General features: G+C 33.9%; 3 protein-coding genes across 5 annotated transcripts; 1 reads left to right on the top strand and 2 right to left on the bottom strand.

The window, feature by feature from the left end:
* Window positions 1-145: 145 nt before the first annotated feature.
* LOC21392441 (protein RDM1) lies at window positions 146-2,463 on the bottom strand. The gene is made up of 3 exons (XM_010094112.2): window positions 2,347-2,463; window positions 1,565-1,771; window positions 146-781 (listed from the first exon to the last, which is right to left on the bottom strand). Exons 2-3 carry the CDS (start codon window positions 1,749-1,751, stop codon window positions 414-416), a joined length of 555 nt encoding a protein of 184 aa, XP_010092414.1. The 5' UTR covers window positions 1,752-1,771; window positions 2,347-2,463; the 3' UTR covers window positions 146-413.
* Window positions 2,464-3,545: 1,082 nt separating this feature from the next.
* LOC21392440 (pentatricopeptide repeat-containing protein At3g22670, mitochondrial) lies at window positions 3,546-6,016 on the top strand. Of its 2 annotated transcripts, none has more exons than XM_010094111.2 (2): window positions 3,546-3,674; window positions 4,121-6,016. In XM_010094111.2, the coding sequence occupies exon 2, from the start codon at window positions 4,321-4,323 to the stop codon at window positions 5,947-5,949; it is 1,629 nt and encodes a 542-aa protein (XP_010092413.1). In that variant the 5' UTR covers window positions 3,546-3,674; window positions 4,121-4,320; the 3' UTR covers window positions 5,950-6,016. The 2 variants fall into 2 exon arrangements, with proteins under 2 accessions (XP_010092413.1, XP_024018786.1); XM_024163018.1 differs by having other exon boundaries at window positions 4,109-6,016.
* Window positions 6,017-6,676: 660 nt separating this feature from the next.
* LOC21392439 (DExH-box ATP-dependent RNA helicase DExH16, mitochondrial) lies at window positions 6,677-14,804 on the bottom strand. 2 transcript variants are annotated; one of them, XM_024163014.1, is made up of 16 exons: window positions 14,582-14,804; window positions 13,452-13,611; window positions 12,845-12,966; window positions 12,551-12,741; window positions 11,966-12,106; window positions 11,201-11,323; window positions 10,050-10,127; window positions 9,686-9,854; window positions 9,355-9,467; window positions 9,125-9,205; window positions 8,531-8,596; window positions 8,260-8,324; window positions 7,877-7,922; window positions 7,681-7,797; window positions 7,119-7,210; window positions 6,677-7,016 (listed from the first exon to the last, which is right to left on the bottom strand). In XM_024163014.1, the coding sequence occupies exons 1-16, from the start codon at window positions 14,664-14,666 to the stop codon at window positions 6,902-6,904; spliced, it is 1,764 nt and encodes a 587-aa protein (XP_024018782.1). In that variant the 5' UTR covers window positions 14,667-14,804; the 3' UTR covers window positions 6,677-6,901. The 2 variants fall into 2 exon arrangements, with proteins under 2 accessions (XP_024018782.1, XP_024018783.1); XM_024163015.1 differs by lacking the exon at window positions 6,677-7,016 and adding an exon at window positions 7,348-7,389 and having other exon boundaries at window positions 7,140-7,210.
* Between the last annotated feature and the right edge of the window lie 4,389 nt (window positions 14,805-19,193).

Raw genomic sequence — 19,193 nt, 5'->3', positions numbered from 1 at the left:
TGGGAATAGTGTTTTAGGTCCCAAATCTTTTGTTGGCTCTAATAGAATCAAAGTAGTACAGAAAGAAAAGCAACATTAAGAGACACTCCAATTACAGCATATATTTCCTTAACCACACTAACAAAATTGATGACAATTGCTCAACAAAATTACCAACAATCATGGGCGGGGTTTAACTTATAAGCAAATCTCGATCAAAAGTAGGCAGATATTGCCCCCCATGGCAATTCTATGCCAAGATTAAACACGAAAAGCTTATGAGAAGCAGACTAGAAAAAAGAAAAGAAGAATGACTGAAGAACATTCGCTTGTATTTCATTCCAAACTTCAAAAATAGTTCCAAGCTGGATATGCAAACTAAAGAGCAAAACTAGAACATTATACCGACAAGCGCCAGTCAAAACTAAAAGTTTTCAAAGTTGTGGGAAAATAGAGTCAACAAAAGCATGGTGCATTGGATCCAACAGCCAGAGTTTAGCTATGTGGTAATGGGATGTCGTTCGCCGGTGGACTTCTTCAAGGAGCCAGATGGTTGCTTCTGCTTTAGAAGGGTGAACGATGGTATCCAATGGTCTATCTTCTTCCTCGCTCCCTATCCTCAATTGATCCCAATGCTTCAACTGAACATTGGTGAGGTAATGCAGAGGTTGCCCATACATCTGCTTGATGGATTTGCCTAATCCCATCCATGAGGTAAATGGGATAAGAGAGCCACGATGAGTTGGTATTGGAATTTGTTTCATGTAATCCTGATACAGCTCAGCCCTTTTGATCAATGTACCTGGAGCATATATGCATGTTTACGCCTTAGAATAGGAAGGTTGCCATTGGCTAGGGTGACCGATGTCGAAAGTAATAAATTTGACAAAGAATAGTAAAAGGATTTAATGTAACTATTTTTCAAGTCAGCCAAAAAATAACATAAACTACACGAATAAAAGTCATGACTTCTATATTTTCTTCTCAACAATTTGTCTATGCAGAAAAATTGAGTAATTTTCACCAATGGCCCTTGAGGATATCCACTATTTCATTGTCAAAAAATGCTTAAGGACACCACCACTAATAGAATGTGGGTCCCACAAGCCCCACCCTACGGGACCCACTCTTTATTAGTGGGTGGTGCTTAGCATTGTTCTTCATTTTCACTTGTATCACTTTAACCACTAACATTCACTCTTAGAGTTTGACGTTTCTAAAATACGCCCGAGCAGGTGACTGTTGTAAGAATGTTAAAATGGTAACAACACCAACAATAACAACAATGATGATACAAAATCAACTCTGCCCCTTCCCCTGATGGGGCGACATGGATATCCTTCGGGGGCCATTAGTGTAAACAACACCTATGAATAATACTCCTAGATAGCAGATTTCAGATGCTTATTACATGAAATTCAGAGAAACAAAGAAGTCTAAAATCTGTTGTTGAATTGAAGCTATAGCAAATTCAATCTTTCAGATATAGGCTGAAAAGATGTTCTGTTTGTTCCATTGTATTAACTGACAAAAACGTTCACCAACTCCCTCAAAACAAAGTCCCAATTTTCAAAAGTGCAAATACCTTCAGATGTTATGTCTTTGAGAGGTTGATCAAGTACATGAGTGGTTGGTTGATCAATTGCATCATTGGTCAACAACTGCTTGCCAGAATGCGAATCACGAACCTCAATCTCTGAGTCTGAGGACGAAGAAGATTCATCCGAGGATATGACATCAACCTGCTCATTCCATGGTATTCCCTTCTCCATGGTGTACAAATACAGTAAATCTGGGAAGAATAAACGCATCAATTTAGCTACGGGCGAGCCAAAAAAAAAAAAAAAAAGACACAACTATGAACAAGAAGTTCCATGGTTGAGAGCAAATAATACTAAATCATCAAATGCAAAAACGGCATTGTCCTAATTCTATTTGCATACATCATGTTAAGAACAACAACTAAATTACATAATAGTTGTTTACTGTAAGGAAACATTTTGAAAAACTAACATACAATATCACATGAATAATAAACATGCATGACAATACCCACAAAGGAATTTGGACAACAAAACAAGTAAACTGAACAAGAGACAAGTTTGAGACATTTCTTGCTCTTCTTTTACAATCAGGAAAGAAATTTCTTTTGACATTTCAGAAGACCAAAAACAGTGACAATTCTAAACAATCTATATTAAAATTTCTCTATGGAAACTCAGATAACCCATAAGCTCAAACTTGGTTTAAGCATTTCCTCAAAAAATTTATATGCATAACAATCCTGAAAAAGCTAAAATTTATCTTAAACCAAAAATGCTCTTGAAAATATGATAATAAGAATAAAAAATAATTAAAAAGAAAAACCTGCAAGAGGAAAACTCTTTGACGAAAACCAATTCCAGTTCTTCCCCAAATTATCTAGTAATATGTCGGAGATGTGGAATCGTGATTTTTTTATTTTTTATTTTTTGCTAGTTGTGGAATCGTAACTTTGAAACTCTATTTTTAGCTTTTGGAGAGAGAAGACAAAGAAGTTCTATGGAGTGATAGGAACCGTTGGATTGTCAATAAAAGGACTAACATACCAACGGTCAAGAAGAGACATTGTAAGGATGAAAAAGAAAACAAAAATTCAGCACAAATGGCCCTATTTAGAGTTTTTATTTATTTATTTATAAATGACCAAGAATTTATAAAATTTTAAAAATAACAGTTTTCATTGATTTATTGGCCACTTAACTTAGCATTTCATCACTAATTGATTTTAATTTATTTTTTATTTTCATTATTAATTAATAATTAATTAAAATTAATGAGTAATTAATTAATTTCAATTGAAAAATTATAAATTCATTAATGATAAATCATAATAAATTATGGGTCAATTACTGATTAATTGTGGGTCAATCTGATTGACTCCTTAAAAAAATGATCATTTTTATAAAATAAAAAAGTAATATTATAGGGCGGCGATAGTGCTAAAACACCATCATCTAATAGAAAGTGGGACCCACCTTCTATCAAATGATAATGCTTAACACATGTCCTTAAGCATTCTTCAATAAAAAAAAGTTATGGTACAAAAAAAGGGATAAAATTATTTTGATACCATATATTATAACAAAACATACTCTTAATATCTTATATTTTTATAATATTAAAATAGTACCTTAACGTTTTTAAAAACATTTTATCGATACTCTTAAAATTAATTTTTAAGACATATAATGTTTAAACTACTATTTTTATCAAATAAATAGAAATTAATATTTTTTAAAAAAATCTAAAAATATTTTAGAACATTAAAATATTTAAAAGAAAATAATAAAATAAAATAGTTCATAATTTTTTTTAAATCTATTAATTTTTTATTTATTTAAATAAAAATATAATAATAATATTTTATATTTTAAAAATTAACTATAAAATATTAAAAAAAATATTTTTAAAAACGTCGAAATATAACTTCAATATTATAAAAAAACAAAATATTAAGAACATATTTTTTTATAACACATGTATTAAAATGATTTTATCCAAACAAAAAAAGCCAGCTAATTTTCCCAAAAAAACAAAAAGCTGAAAGAAATGGCGGTATTTCCCTTCGGCAGAAACAAAAAAGAAAAGCCCTCGCAAGGAAATTACCATACTTTTTGCTTCGCTGAATTGCGACTTCTCTCCTAAATACACTGGTAAGTAAATCAAGACCTTCCTTTTTCTTCTTCTTCTTCAGTTCTCTTTCTTTTATTAATAAACTTTTCTTTTTGGGTATTTGGCAATTAAAAAACTTGTTAGTTATTGGAATCTTACTGTTTGTTCGTTTGAATCCAACATTTTGGATTTTTTTTTTTGTGGTCATATTTGGTTTAATATGTTTATCTGTGTTCTGGCTGAGATGTACTGTTAAGTTAAATAGATTTCAGTCATATTGCTTTTGGGACTTTAATGTCCAAATGAAACAATATTGTCTGAAATTAGCTTTAAAAGAGTTTTGTCATTTACCTTACGTATGAAGTGATTTTTTTTTCTGTAAACCCACATGAAATTCATATGTCAAGAACTTAACTTTGGTAGTTATGTCATTTATTTTCATCACTCCATTAGGAAGTCTTATGATTTTCTGAAGCTATAACTGCAGAGTAACACCAAAATCATCACCAGGGTCGTTCAAAGAAGCTTGATATTCGAATCATTGCCTAGCCAAAAACATAGAACCAAAACTAAAAAAACTATCCTTGTTGTATTATCACTTTGAGTTCTTGGGTCACTATAACATTGGGTAACCCAAGGCAAACCCCACAAATAACGAACTTCAAAAAGCTTGAGCACTTATCCAAGATGCTCACAAAATTGCTTACTGCTAGGCAATTTTCCATTTCAAAAACCAATGTCAACGCTTTCCGCTCTCTCTTATTTAACCCGCTATGCACGAAGATTGAACCAACCCAAGTTACAGAATCGCCCGAGCTCCCGAGTTGGGCCAAAGTCAATCCTGCAAGTGCACATGAAGATGATGATGATTTTGTTATACCTTCTCTTGCTAATTGGATTGAGACTCGGAGGCTTGATGACCCCCGTAAACTTGTTCAACAGTTTATCGATGAAACTACCGAGACGGATGTCGATAAGATTAGTAAGATTCTAAAGAACAGGTATTCATCGCCAGAAGAAGCAGCTCAAGCTCTTGATGGGTGTGGTTTAAGTGTATCAGAAAATACAGTTGAACAGCTGTTAAAGAGATTCAGCCATGATTGGGTCCCGGCTTTTGGAGTATTCAAATGGGCAAAACTGCAGGCAGGTTACAAGCATTCCCCTGAGTTGTATGACTTAATGATTGATATTCTAGGCAAAGCAAAGAAGTTCCAGCTCATGTGGGAGCTGATTGAGGAAATGAACAATTTGGAAGGGTACATTTCATTGTCCACAATGACTAAGGCCATGAGGAGACTTGCTAGAGTTTGTATGTATAAGGAGGCAATAGACGTCTTCCGGGGAATTGAGAGATTCGGTTTAAGCAAGGATGTTGTCGCGTTGAACAACCTTATGGATGCATTGATGAAGGAGAAAAGTGTTGAGCATGCCTATGAAGTTTTCTCGGAGGTCAAGAAATCGATACCCGTGAATGATCAGAGTTTCAACATTTTGATAAATGGGTGGTGCAGAGCTAGACAATTGGACAAGGCTAGGAAGATTATGGAGGACATGGAGAAACACGGGTTTAAACCTGACACGTTCTCTTATACTTGTTTGGTTGACGCATACTGTGGTGACAAGGATTTTCGCAAAGTTTATGCTCTTCTAGATGAAATGAATGACAAAGGTTGCACGCCGAACATTGTCACGTACACCATTTTAATGCATGCTTTGGGGAAGGCAAAGCAAGTAAATGAAGCTTTGAAGGTTTATGAGAAAATGAAAGAGAATGGATGTGTTCCTGATGCATCTTTCTACAACTCTCTGATTTTCATACTTGGCAAAGCAGGAAGGCTGAAGGATGCCCGCGAAGTGTTCGACGACATGTCAAAGCAAGGAGTTGCTCCGAACGGGCTGACATATACTACCATGATTTCTTGTGTTTGTGACCATTCGCTAGAAGAGGAAGCTCTGAAGTTGCTTAAGAAAATGGAAGAAGAGTCGTGCAAACCGGATCTTGGGACTTATGCTCCCTTGTTGAAGATGTGCTGCAAGAAAAAGAGGATGAAAGTGCTTTACTTTCTGCTAAATCACATGTTTAACAACGACGTGAGCATCGATGTTGGGACGTATTCGCTTCTTATAACCGGGCTTTGCAAGAGCGGGAAAGTTGAACATGCTTGCTCTTTCTTTGAGGAAATGGTTTCTAAGGGACTGGTTCCTCAGTACAGCCCATATAAGAGGTTGCTTAAGGAACTTGAGGCCAAAAATATGGTGGAAACTAAGGAAAACATTGAGAAGTTGATGTTACAGGCAAAGGAGTTACGTAGTTAGTGTATCTTCAGATTTTGTGACAATTTAATTTAAATTGAGAATTCTTAAGGTTTCTTTTGGTTCCAAATGAATATTGCATGTTAAATTAATTTGCTTCAAAAAAATAAAAAATAAAAAAGTTAACCTTTTGTTTTGGACGATCAACATGAGAGCTTTATCTTTTCTTGAGGAAATATTTAGCATTAGCTTTAAGTTAATTCTAAGATAGATTTCTTTTGATCATCCTCGACCAACTGTGCATAGCCTTTTGGGCTAGAATTGCAGCTATTTCAAAAAACAAAAAAAACAAAAAACAAAAACAAAAACAAAAACAAAAACAAAAAACAAAAAAACAAAAAAACAAAAAAGAGAAGAGAAGAAGAAAATCAGTGGCTGAATTAAGAAGGTTTATATTAAGTTATCATTTGCCGTGTCCTGGTTTCGATGGTAAATGTAATCTTTATTTATTTATTTATTTTTTAAATGTAATCTTGATTTCTTATTTACAGGATTACGTTGCATGTAGATTTCGACAGATATAACAACTATTTTGAGAAATATTGCAAATTTTCAATAAGAATAATAATCATTTTATAGTTAAATTCTTTCATATATGTTACGATCTAAAAGAATATATCGACAGTCATCCTATGAAAATATTGACAAAAATGCCGAAAATCAAGAACATTTTCATCCTTGCCAGCAACACAGTAGCAAAGACACATGATTCAAAGTAAACCACCTTTATTTTATTTTCTCAATTGGTGAAAAAAATACAATCTACGTATGGTTTCAGCAAAAGATACATCAGCATAGTGAGAGCTATAAATGATTAACTGGGAGCACCAACTTTTAGAGCCCCTACTAACAATACTCTGTACATTGTATGAACGAATCTATAAGAATGATGAAACCAAAATCTAGCCTCGATAATGTCATCTAGCCTTTGGGATAATGAGAAAGAAGAGCAATTTTATGGTCTTGAACGTTGCCTCAAACGTCTTATCCTTTCGGATAGAGACGGTAATGTTTGTATGGTGAACTTTGGCTTCTCCCATCCAAATCTTTCAAGGAACTCCTCAATCAGCCTGCAAGTTGTATAGAACGAGTTAGATACCAAAGCTAATAACCGACTTTTAAAAAGTCATGCAACGGTCCCTATATGTTTGTCGGGGCATATTTCTACTTACGAGCTGCAGATGTTTTTTTGTGTTGAAGCCACCTCGCGGTCTGGGAATGAGCTCTCCCATCGGAAACTCAACCAAACATAGAGATCCAACACCTTCAGTTATGTACCAAAAAGAAAATTTAGCAGAAAAACTTAATCACTGAAAGAGAACATATCTTATGGAACAAGTTAGATAAACGTTGATCTCGAAATGGTTCGGGGTCTTAAATAAGAATATAATGACAACATACTTTAGTAATCATAAGGGTTGGTGGTTTGTCCTTTCAGCCAATCTGAATGTCATTTTCAGACAAAGTAAAATGGAAGGTTAATAATATGTGGCAGTAGCAATGATGAATTTGAGGCCAGGCAAAGATTTTATCTAAATTCCATGTTTTGTTCTCTCTTTGTAAACTTAAAAGGTAAAACAATTTGTACTTGGCAACAGAGACCAGCTTCCAAACTATTAAGCCAATACATCCTTTTCTCATTTCGTGAAAATTTACCTTTCAGCTAGAAGGTACAAGCAAAATTGAAACCCTTTAGCCAAATGAAAGATGGCTAGTACTGATTTTCCATATTACCTTGTGAATGGATTCAAGTTCCTTGAGTTCAGTATGCGACTTTGGAACCTCAAGCATCCCTGGTATGAATATTTCTCGAAGCCGAACAATGCCCCGTTTTGCATAATTTTCCGCAAACTGAACATGATATACAGGTCATGTAAATTTCTACACTTAAAAATTAATATTTATAAAGAAAGACACCAACATCTCTTACCTGTGTAAGACCCTGAGCTGAAATTGCATCATCCATGTCAACTGGGCTGCACATTAAAAAATATCAAAGAAAACAAAAGGAAAAATAATTAATTGAATTAATTGATTTTCCTTTGTCAACCAAACATTTGTACACCAAAGACATAAATAGAAACCTAATGAACGAATAATTAAAAGAGTATGAGAAAATTTTCTTGGGAGTCAGCCAGTTAAGTCGGTAAAATGTCTTGGGAGCGGAATAAAAGAGCATGAGAAAAATATTTGATTTGTTTTCATCAAGATTAGAGGGGGTTTATGAGAAGAGAGGAACAATGAATAACCTTTTTTTTTTTTTTTTTGGTTCAACATAATAAACATATAGAGTTCAAAGAAGTTTTTCGTTACCTGTTAATGAAAAGGTATTTGTCCTGCAAACTAAGAGGTAGCTGATCAATAACAGCAGCAACTTTCTGAATCACAGTGAAATAAAGTTTGAGTACAAATAAAGAAACAGAAATCCACGCAGAAAAACATAAACAAATGAATAAAGAAAATGATCCTCTTGTAATCTTCTTGGTTCTAAAAAATGAAATATAACATTTGTGAAATATAACATTTGGACATGATTCCCCTTGATCTTTATGGTTGGAAAAAAGGTCATAGAAATCAATCGTACCATCATTTCTTCAGAATCAGAAATGAAATAACTTGCAGATAGTTTGGCGTTCTCTACAAAATGTTCCTGCCAAGCAAGTAGAAAAAAATGTATAACACAAATATAAACACATATGATAAAGCAGAACGGCTAAATTGTCATAGAATTTGTGTAATAACAATTTTGTCATAAGTACATGATTTTGTTTTGGAGCTACCATAAAAAACTATAAAAAATGATATGGGGCAATTTCGGATTCAACTCTTGCTATGTTACTGTTTCGAAAAACAAAACAAAGATCCATATTAGAATAGTGTGGGTTTAACAATTATCCCGGGGCGCTATTAGGAGGGGAGCCAAGGTTTTATAATCTAACAGTTTCCTTCACGTGCAGGTAAATATTAATTAAAAGGCCCAACATGTGAATATTTAATTATAAGCCCGAAGCAAATTAAAGGTCCAACGTGTGATGGCAATTTTGGAGAGAGCAATTATCTTGCTCTGGTATTATATTAGTTTTACCAATTTCCCCAAAAGCTCAAGCTATTAAGAGGAGGTGGACAAATAATAGCTTAATATTCAACAAATAGAAATAAATAAATAAAAGGCACGTACCAGAATCTCATAAAAGCCTCTTTTGGAGTGTAAGAGTGAATACATATGCATAAGCTCAAACGTAGGAAACAACCCAGCTCTCTGCATCGAAATAGTGGCACCAGTTTAGACTTTAGAGAAAGTTCCAGAAAACAGAGCACTTTTATGACAGACCAAATCTAGAGGAGAATATTGACTTCTCAATGACAAATGCAAGTTTCATGGACAGGCCATCTAAGTCAAAACTTTACCTCTAAAGTTGGGGATGAAGCTTTCAATGATGTATGAAGCAAAGGTAGATAGTGGCCATCCATACAAGTTACTTCACCGACAGGAAATTTTGATCCGTACCTGCCAGCTCTGCCTATAAGGAGGAAAAAAAAGCGCTACGTCAAGCAATTAAACTAGGTAAGATGTATGCATCTAGATGATAACAAAGAAAAATTATAAACTATTACAATCGCCATAGAAAGCTGAGACGCTATTGAATCTTTTAAGATTTTTCTTCTAGCTGTGCTTATTAATAAAGCTTTACATATGATATCAAAAGTTCCCCGAGCAACGATTTGGACTTCACGGCACCTGCAATTTGCTTGATCTCTGATACAGTGAGCTCCCGCTCCTCTATACCATCAAATTTCGTCATTGTTGAAAATATTATCCTTGAGATATTCAGGTTAAGTCCCATCCCAATGGCATCACTAGCCACAAGAACATCAAACTCACTGCTTTCATCGTTGAACCTTGTCGCCTGCAATCCTAGAAAATTTATTAATTCAGCCAATTCTTAGATAATTGTAAAATTCCTAAGGGCGAAGAATTATGGAAAATCCCATGAATGCTGCATAAAACTTCTTAGCATTCGTAATATCTAATAGATAAACAACAGATATATTCTGAAACTTATTTGCCAATAAAAAGCATACTTGTGGTCACGTTCTATTACCTGTCTTGTCCGAGTTTCCGGAGGAAGGGAGCCATAAACTACGGAACAAAGATGTTTCCTTCCATTTTCAATTTGTCTCTAGAAATAGGGAAAAAAAAGCCAGCCACAGCACATCAACACAAATTAGTCCAGAAGTAGGCTAAGATAGCTCGTCATAAACACAGGAAAAGTAATAGAAAAGATCACAAAATCAAAAGTAAAACAATCATACGCTAGAGAAGTGTATTTTGTCTAGCAGATTGAAGTTAGGTGCCACAACCATCTGTCCTTTCTTCTTTCTCTACCACTCTCACAATTGGATATACACCAGGGTAGACTAGAATTCAGAATGGACTAGTGGTTGTGATAAGCTAAAAAAATCTTGGCTTACTAGATAGTGATGAGTTTCACGCGCTCTAAGCAGGGCCGCGCGCGGTTATGAAGATTCAACCAAAACCAATTGGGATATACTCATCTTTAAGGTAAGAATGAGAAGATTAACCCTTACAGGTTACCATGTTAAGAATTATGTGATCAATCTATGGCCAACGTGAGAACATGAGCTTTCATTAACTACGCAATTAGCAAGACAAAGAAACATTATTCTATTCCCCATCTTATATCAAGCTCAAAGTGGAATAAGACCAGACAATTTGATTTTTAAGGTCGAGATATTAGATGGATGGAATTATGCAGAGACCGACCATTTCCATTCACAAGAAACACAAGTCATGCATTTTGCATACTAGGTTAACAAAGTCGTGCATTTCATTTAGTTTAGCCTGTGGGCAAACAAAACTTTGTAGGAAGCAAGATGTTACAGGTGAAATGTTGTTTTCGCAACATGAATAAAATAATAATCTAGGAATTAAGAAAAAGTTGATTCAACAACGCCCCATCTGGTGGGGCCCACCGCTTGTTGGAGGGCTGGGCCACAATCCCATGGGGTTGAATAATAATGCTCGTTTGCATTGTCATTATTAATTTACATAAGTAGTTGAGTGTTAAAATAAGAGACTACACCTCATCCTCAGAACAAGAAAATCATATCAAACTTTAAGGAAATTGAAATGAAAAGAGAATAAACCAGAAAATGAGGCTGAAACCAAGTTATGTCAGATCAAATATGAAAGAGAATACACAAATAGAAGGGAGAAAAAATAAACACTAACCTTCAATTCATATATTTTCCTACGTGAAAAGGACACAATGCAGTCGCCTGTTCTAATGTTTTTAAAGGATCCAAGAGGAACCTTCAGTGGAACCAATGGCGAAAGTCTCTCATAGCATTGAACCTAAAATAAAACAGAGAACCGTTAGTGTTAGTTTAATGACAAAAGAAAAGTTGAGTCATTATAATCTGGTTTATTAAAGTTGGTGGGTATTTTTTGATTATTAAAAGAACATTTCACGACACAACGTGGAATCAAAATCTTAGGCCTTAGGCCTAATCCTTGATACAGAAAAACTATCATTATTGCTTCTTCCTTTCCTTCTTTATAAATCAAGTTATACAGAATAACTTGCGAACAGAGCTGCGTGGAAAAGTGAATTCCATATAGCCGACCCCAATTAATTTGGGATTACGGCTTGTTGTTGTTGTTGTTGTTGTATACAGAATAACTTACGATTTGAAAACATTGCATCAAGGGAAACTCTTGATATACAATAAAGCTTGTCATTAAAATTATTGTAAAATGGAATGGTCCTTTGGTTGATTGCTCCACTATCCATCTTCATCAAACAAACAACATGAGATGGAATGCTATTATGGACTTCAAAGAAAAAAGGAAGACCAAAAAAATTCCTACCTTGAAGAAAAAGTGATCCATGTGCAAATAAAAAAATTTACCTAATGGAGGGTCATTTAGAATATCATCACAAACTAGAGCAAGAAAAACACTAGAGTTAAGTGTAAAGCCAGCCAAAAAAATTACCTCTAAATGATCACCAGTGACACTGAGTATATCCTGAATCAATGGAACAGCAGCTGCATCCCCACAAAGGTGAATTTCATCAGCAGATATTCCTAATAGAGCACGTGTAAAAGAACATCCCCTTGTTCTACAGCCCAACATCTGAAAAACAATCAGAGTCCAATAATTTCATGTGCACAAAACAGGGTCACATCTTCAGCTCTAATGCAAATTATTTGATGCTGAAAAGGAAAACAACTACTACTATTTTGACAGCTATTTTGGCGGAGCTGTATCACAAAGTGCTGATGAAATACAAATACAAGCCAATTAGTTAGCAGTGGAAACTTAATCCTCATAATTTTGAGAGCATCTACGTGCCTTGTAATCACTCGTTGCATGTTGTTCGACATCTACTTTTCACATGGAATAGGCTGAATTATATACCTTCAATTTTACGCATTTTTAGCGAAACTAGTTAAAATGCCACTAGTTAAATGAAAAGATAATTATCATGACTTGTTAAATGGAAAGATAATTATCATGACTTGTTAAATGGAAAGTAAAAAATCTAGAGTCTACGTAGTACATAGATAGTTAAAATGCCTGAATCTCATCAATAACCGCACACTCATAATCAGAGGTCACATCAGCCATCTCAACTGTCACAGCCTTGTGTTTTGCACCCTCAATCTCCTCTCTCTCCTGTCCAGTAAGTAGATCACAAGGAACTTTTGCCTTGTTCAATCGTTTAGCCACCTCCCAAGCCAACAATCTCAAAGGAGCACAATACATTCCTGCAAAAAAGTAAAATAAGCGAACAATCTTACTAGTTTTTTTTACATCATTACTCTCCCTCCCGTTTACCAAAACCAACTCCATTGTTGGGTTTTAAACTACCAGAAGCACTTGACTCAAGTCTCTTCAGAGCATGGTGAGTCTTGCCACTATTTGTTGGACCCATGTGCAAGAAAATCTTGCGCTCCTTCCTTCGAGCATTTGGGTACCAAGTATGAGGATGACTGAATCAGCAAAAACCACATATGAGGATAATATTTAGAAGATTGTCTCTAGTTGATGCGCTTTAAAGTAAATACGATATAAAGCTGGCAATTATAGCAAGCACAAAGAGCAAAATGGCACATGAGAGAAAAGGAAGGAGCACTTGGCAAGCTGTGGAATACGGTTCATCCCAAAATCAAGAGACCCAGTAAAATCCTCTTTTGACTTTTAACTCCATTTCACATATAACATGGTTGACTCCAAAATCAAAGGACGTCAGATTTACATGAGTTGAGAGACTGAAAATTACAGAAACCATTTAGAGATTCTTAAACCTAAAAAATGAACCTAACAGATACATTCCAGAAGATGTTGAATAAATAATATCAAAATACAAACTCATCTAGAAGAACTCAGGAAACCATATAGATTTCCTTGATTCCAAGAACGCATGTGCTTAGTTTTGTTTTTATTTATTTGGCTAAAGAGCAACGCATGTACTTACGTCAGGTCTAAACAGTCGAACTTTGAAGAATTACTGGAGCTCGTCGTAAAATCAACATTCCTATAATGCTTGGAGCGACTAAACTGCCTTATCACATTTGAAACACTAACTACAGCTACATTTTCCGACTCCGAACGCACAGAAAAAGGTTTTGCAATACCTGCTAAACCAGGAGGCTGTTAAAATTCAGAAAAGCATAAAAATTATAAATTTCCTTAAGTTCATTCCAGGTAAAGCATTAGTTTAACAATAAGTTCATTCCAGGTAAAGCATTAGTTTAACAAAAATCTATCATCTTTGCAATGCCAAATTTCTATGTTAATACCAAAATTTAGCCTTTGGGTAAGAAAACTTTCTCCAATGTAATATTATACTTAAATGTCCAATTTGGCATATGCTATACTTAGTGCTAATTGTTGCAGTTGGCACCAAGTAGAGCATGTAACAGAATTTGACATTTGATTGGTTGATGTGCTTTTTCACTTAGTTATTACAACATTGCCGTTTCCAATTATTTAAAAAAAAAAAAAAATACCCATTACAAGTTCCAAATGCCAAAAGATAGAGGCATCCAAGCACAAAAATGAACAACAATACTATCAGAAGACTTGAAACTTAGGGAGATCAACCAAAGGTAAACTGAAGAACGTAGAAGACATATTCCACTTCAACATTGAAGCCACAAATATGTCAACATTGTTTCTCAAAGAAGTTCCACAACATTCATTATCCATCTTCTAGTAATACAAAAACTTTTTTTTTTTTTTTGGTATTTTTGTTTAAAGTTTATGAAAGTAAAACTCATTGAGACAAACATCTGACTAAGTTCATTTTCTCAATTTACATCTCTAACATACACTTAGTCTCCCACATTTTTTTTATTTTCCGAACACCCAAAAATCTGCATTTCTCAGTTTTGGGTCTCTAAGAAATACATTGGAAACAAGAAAAATTAAAATTTGCACTTCCTAAAAGCCCGCTATCAACAACTTCCTTAAAAGGGTTGACAATCATAATCCTTAAAGACCATAATCTGAAATCAAAACGACCCAAAAGCCTGTTACTAATTTCCCTGCTACCAAGCAAAGAAATTCCATTAAAGAAAAAAAAAAGATAAATGAAGAACAAACCGTGGAGGCCAGACACTCCCAAGCTCGAAACTTTTCGGCGGAGTAACGAAGATGCCATTACTTGGGAAAACGCAAAATCATACATATATATATATGTATGTATATATTTTTATATACACGCATATATAGATATATTCGAAACGTTTGGCTCCCTAATTTCGGCGTAATAAGGAAAGTAAACCATAAGTTTGTTAGTTACAGGAATGAAAATAGCCGAACAATATTATCGCGGACCTGCGTTTTTTTAGGAACACGGTCATAGAATTTTGCGGGTTAAAATTGAGAAAAAAGACATTTGTCTTAGAATTGTGTAGATTTAAAATTGACAAAAAAAAATATGAGCCAATTTTAAATTAAATTTGTCTAATCTAAATACGAAATATAAAATTTATAAAAAATAAAAAATATAGTTTTTATTATATATTTTAGATTTTTTATGAACTTAGTGATATTATAATAATTATATTTAAAATTTAATACTATTATTTATTTAATTTTAATATATATGATTATATATTATTATATTTTAACGTGTTATAAATTTTTAATTATTTTTAATATGTAAAAAATTAAAAATATATATAATTTTCGTATTAAGATCAGATTTACAAATCAATTTTATATTACAAATTATTTTTATATCGTGTCGTGTTTATATTTTATTTTTGTGTCGTGTCGTGTCTATATTTCCTTCTAGACAAAAGTATGCCGGTAGTCTTGTAGCTTAATCAACGACTTCTGGTTCATTCTCTTCATCGAGTAAACCGTCATTCTGCTCTAGCACCACCGGTACTTCAACATTTTCTAGTCCCACATTTACCAGTTCTAGGCCTGTAACGATTAAATGAATTAATATTTATAATTTGAATTTAAATGAACTAACTACTAGCTAGAATTTGATTTAATTTAAGTCTCATTTATTTCACCGATTTAAATTTAAAATTTAAATTTTACTATAATAAATTAAAAATAATTATATCTAATATTTTTATTACAATAAAAAAACTCACATAAAATTATATTTTAACATAGAATAAAAAATTCAAACCAGTTAACTAACCATGAATTTGGTCTTCAAAAAGCTGCAGTTGATTTATGTGGGCTTGGGTTAGGGGCACAGCATTGGGCCACACAGCCATAACTTCATTCCGTGCTTGATTCAAGGTTAGCCCAAAGGATCTTACCATGTAAGCTACAAAAAATATTACGCTGCAAACAGGAAATATGTGGTACGTCTTCAGTGAAAATTTCTTTATATGAAGTTGAATTATTGCAACTCAAAACTATAAATATTGGTTTCATATCTAACTGATACCTCTCAGGTCTGCTATTGCCGCAAGTAACAACCACTCTCTTGGCCTCATTCAGGGCATCATCAACAAAATGGAATGCATTGATTAAGGACCCGATTATCTCATTTTCTCGAACTCCATCCATGTAAAAAATAAAATGTAAAATTTCTAGCGCTATTCAAACTCAAAGATCGATGCCAAAAATAGCAAGTGTTCAGGAATTTATAATATAAAGAAGCGTATAAATTAATGACCCGTTTAGTTCGTTAATTTGAGTTTTTAATTAGAGTTAAGATGTGACTTTATGTGAGTTTTTTACTGTAGTAAAAAAAATTAGATGTGACTGTTTTTGAGAATTTTTTACTGTAATAAGATTCGAATTCTAAACTCGAATCGGTGAAATGAACGGGACCTAAAAAGTTAAGAAGAACTTACAATTTTTAATCACACAAGTGCTTATACTCTCCTCAAATCGTGCGTGGAGTGTCTTTGATATTAAGAGCACCTTGGTAATTTTATTCCTCCTCAGATTTCTTAAGTTCGTTATCCCAACATACCTGCAAATGTAAAGGTTCTGGAAACCACATTGCATTTCAATTAATGATCAATAGGCCTGGCTATTATATATACGTACTCAAGACACTCAAAAACACAAAAAAAAAAAAAAAAAAAAAAAAAAATTAAAGATTGTTGTATTACCAGACTAATTCTTGCCAAACCCCCGGTGTCCTGAACGCCAAGTAGACGTAGATTTTCTGGATTCATCGCCTTTCCCTGATTGCTTTGCAATTTAGCTCTTCGCACGTTTTTTTTTTTTTAAATTAATAACAACAATTTCAGTTTTATACATTCGCTGTAACATACTTTGATTGATCCATACAACTCTTTCATAAAAATTAAAAAAAAAAAAAAATATGATTCCTATTTGAAGTTCCATGTAATTATCATAATTTCAGCTGTATACAATCATCTTTCATTATTTTCATCTTCCAACTATTGAAGAACGCAAGGCATCGAACTAATTTTTCCACCGATTTCCTCATTAATCCCTCATTTCAAGTATATATATATATTTTCACATTACTACGTTAAAGAAATGTAACTCAATTTCGTACTCTATATCAAACAGCTGTCAAAATAATACGTGATTAATCGTACCTTGTATATTTTCATGTTGAACTATAACTAAATTCTTGAGTTTCTTGAATTATTAACGTTGAGAAAATCAATGTTAGAATAATTTCCCGCGACATGTAGGAAATCTTGTTTCAGAACTTACATAAAGGTGAAGTAATAATGTATCTAGAAAACAACTTGTAAACAAGAGATTGATCAACACACCTGTATCTCCCGATAACGATGATTATGAAGTAGAAAGTTTCCCCACAATACCAGCTTCTTACGACTGGGAGAATGCAAACCGAACTTTCTGCTCTAATCTTTTGATCAATCCTCTGAATCCTTCGACCACGATGCTTGTGACTTGATATGGGCAAAAATTGGTGAAGTTTTGTGGGAATACATTTGGACTTCGATTGGTTTGTTGAATATGGTATAAGACTTTAATTTTCTTGTCAACATCAGCAAAGAAGACTCATAATTGGCCGAAAATTCTTTTATTTTAGACTTATTTTTTGAAGAGTACCGATTGAAATCAGCACTCCCGTACTAGTCTTACTTTTTGTTTTTTTCAGATTAGTGGGAGAATCTGCAGGAGAGAGAATTTGGTTATAGGCGGAGAATCTGCTGGAGAGAGACTTTGACTAAAATAACTAAGTGAAAAAATAAAATTAAAAAAATAATTTTTTAATTTTAATTTTATTTATTTTATTTAAATAAATTCTTAATTATATAATTAATAGGTATTTATCTATTAATTGAGTATTATTATTAACAAAAATTAAAATTAGAATTTAATTGAAGAAAAAAACAGAGGCCTGCTTCTCGAGGCTAAATGAGCGCCAAATTCTTTAAATTCCAGTTCTCCTCTTTCTCCTCCCTTTTTCGAGCCCTCACGCAGCCCTCTCAAAATAAATAAATAAATAAATAAATTCTCCAAATTTCAGCTCTCCTCCTTCTCCTCCCTTCTTCGAGCCCTCACGCAGAAAAATTCTAAGAGGAACGAACGACTAAGAAGGCAAGAGAACGATCATGCCGGAGGAAGGAGCTTTTCGCACGTATTCACCCCTGCATTTTTCGTTGCCTTCGTCGGCCCCTTCGTTGCAGCCATCACCGTCTTCCCCACAGCCGCTGCCTCCACCTTCAACTTTGCCGCCGCCACCGCCGCCATCACCTCAAGCCCAAGAACAAGTAAGGTTTTCTTTCATAATGATTTTTTGCGATTGAACTACAGATTGTGTTTTTTTTTTTTTCTTTTTTTTTTTCCTTTTTTTGGAGTGCTTCATCATCTTCTTTTGCATATAAATTAATAGGAAAAATTACGGCTATAAATATTATTTGTTTAATATGTTATGTTCTTCTGAAAATCAGCATTATATTTGCCTTGTCAATTTGATAAATAGAGTGAGAGGGGGAGTAAATGAACAAGAAAATGGCAATTTGATAAAATAGGTGGGAAAAATGCTCAGAAAAAATCTGTAGCAATGGAAGCCAGTATATCCAGCTTCAAAGCTTTTATAGGATAGGAATCTGAAGAGCATGTGAAGAAGTCTTCGAAGTAAGGAGCAAAGAGAGAAGGCATTGCTTATGCAAACACTTGAATGTTGCAGAGGACCTGATAGAAATCAACCATTAAACAATCTTCACTAGCAATATCCACCGAAAACTGACAAAAGATGGTTGATAATGAAAGAGATCTTAGCATTACTGACCAAGGAAGGTACTTACCAATATAATGCAGACTAAAAGAGAAAATGTGGCATAAATCAAAACAACAATAAGGCCTTCAGGCTTCATTCTTTCTCAAATGAAGATTGCTAAAACTAGGAAAAATTAAAAATAGAGTATGCAGGCATAGAACGCGTAAGATTAGTAAAGGAAGCAACATACAACATATTAACATACCCACACCTCAATTAATTTCAAAAACTGAAAGCTAAGGAAATGATTAACTACCACAAATTTTGAGGCATTAGAGGATCTTAGGACAAACAATAGTGGTTTAACAATTCGTTTAACATCCTCCCATGGAGCCATAATCCAGTGCACCCCTGCAGCTGCTAGTAAGACTGCACTGTTGTTGCTCCATAACAATGGCGACGTACACTGCAGCAGGATCTTGACATCTTCATTACTTCTGCTAGATGTAAAATATTCCCCTTTAAATTTCGAAGGACCATTATTTGTGAAACTTGACCTAG

This window comes from Morus notabilis, unplaced genomic scaffold (assembly GCF_000414095.1).
Source record: "Morus notabilis unplaced genomic scaffold, ASM41409v2 Scaffold1163, whole genome shotgun sequence".
Classification (NCBI taxonomy): Eukaryota; Viridiplantae; Streptophyta; class Magnoliopsida; order Rosales; family Moraceae; genus Morus; species Morus notabilis.
The sequence above is the reverse complement of the archived record's forward strand: the minus strand, read 5'-3'. Positions and strand labels throughout refer to the sequence as shown.

What these genes read in the sequence shown, in the direction of transcription:
- LOC21392441 (XM_010094112.2), bottom strand. Translation starts at nt 1,751, where the DNA reads ATGGAGAAGGGAATACCATGGAATGAGCAGGTTGATGTCATATCCTCG. An exon ending in CAAAGACATAACATCTGAAG is followed by an intron (nt 782 to 1,564) that starts GTATTTGCACTT and finishes TATATGCTCCAG; the next exon opens with GTACATTGATCAAAAGGGCT.
- LOC21392440 (XM_010094111.2), top strand. Translation starts at nt 4,321, where the DNA reads ATGCTCACAAAATTGCTTACTGCTAGGCAATTTTCCATTTCAAAAACC.
- LOC21392439 (XM_024163014.1), bottom strand. Translation starts at nt 14,666, where the DNA reads ATGTATGATTTTGCGTTTTCCCAAGTAATGGCATCTTCGTTACTCCGC. An exon ending in ACTTGAGTCAAGTGCTTCTG is followed by an intron (nt 12,742 to 12,844) that starts GTAGTTTAAAAC and finishes ACTTTTTTGCAG; the next exon opens with GAATGTATTGTGCTCCTTTG. An exon ending in TCACTGGTGATCATTTAGAG is followed by an intron (nt 11,324 to 11,965) that starts GTAATTTTTTTG and finishes GTTTTATTTTAG; the next exon opens with GTTCAATGCTATGAGAGACT.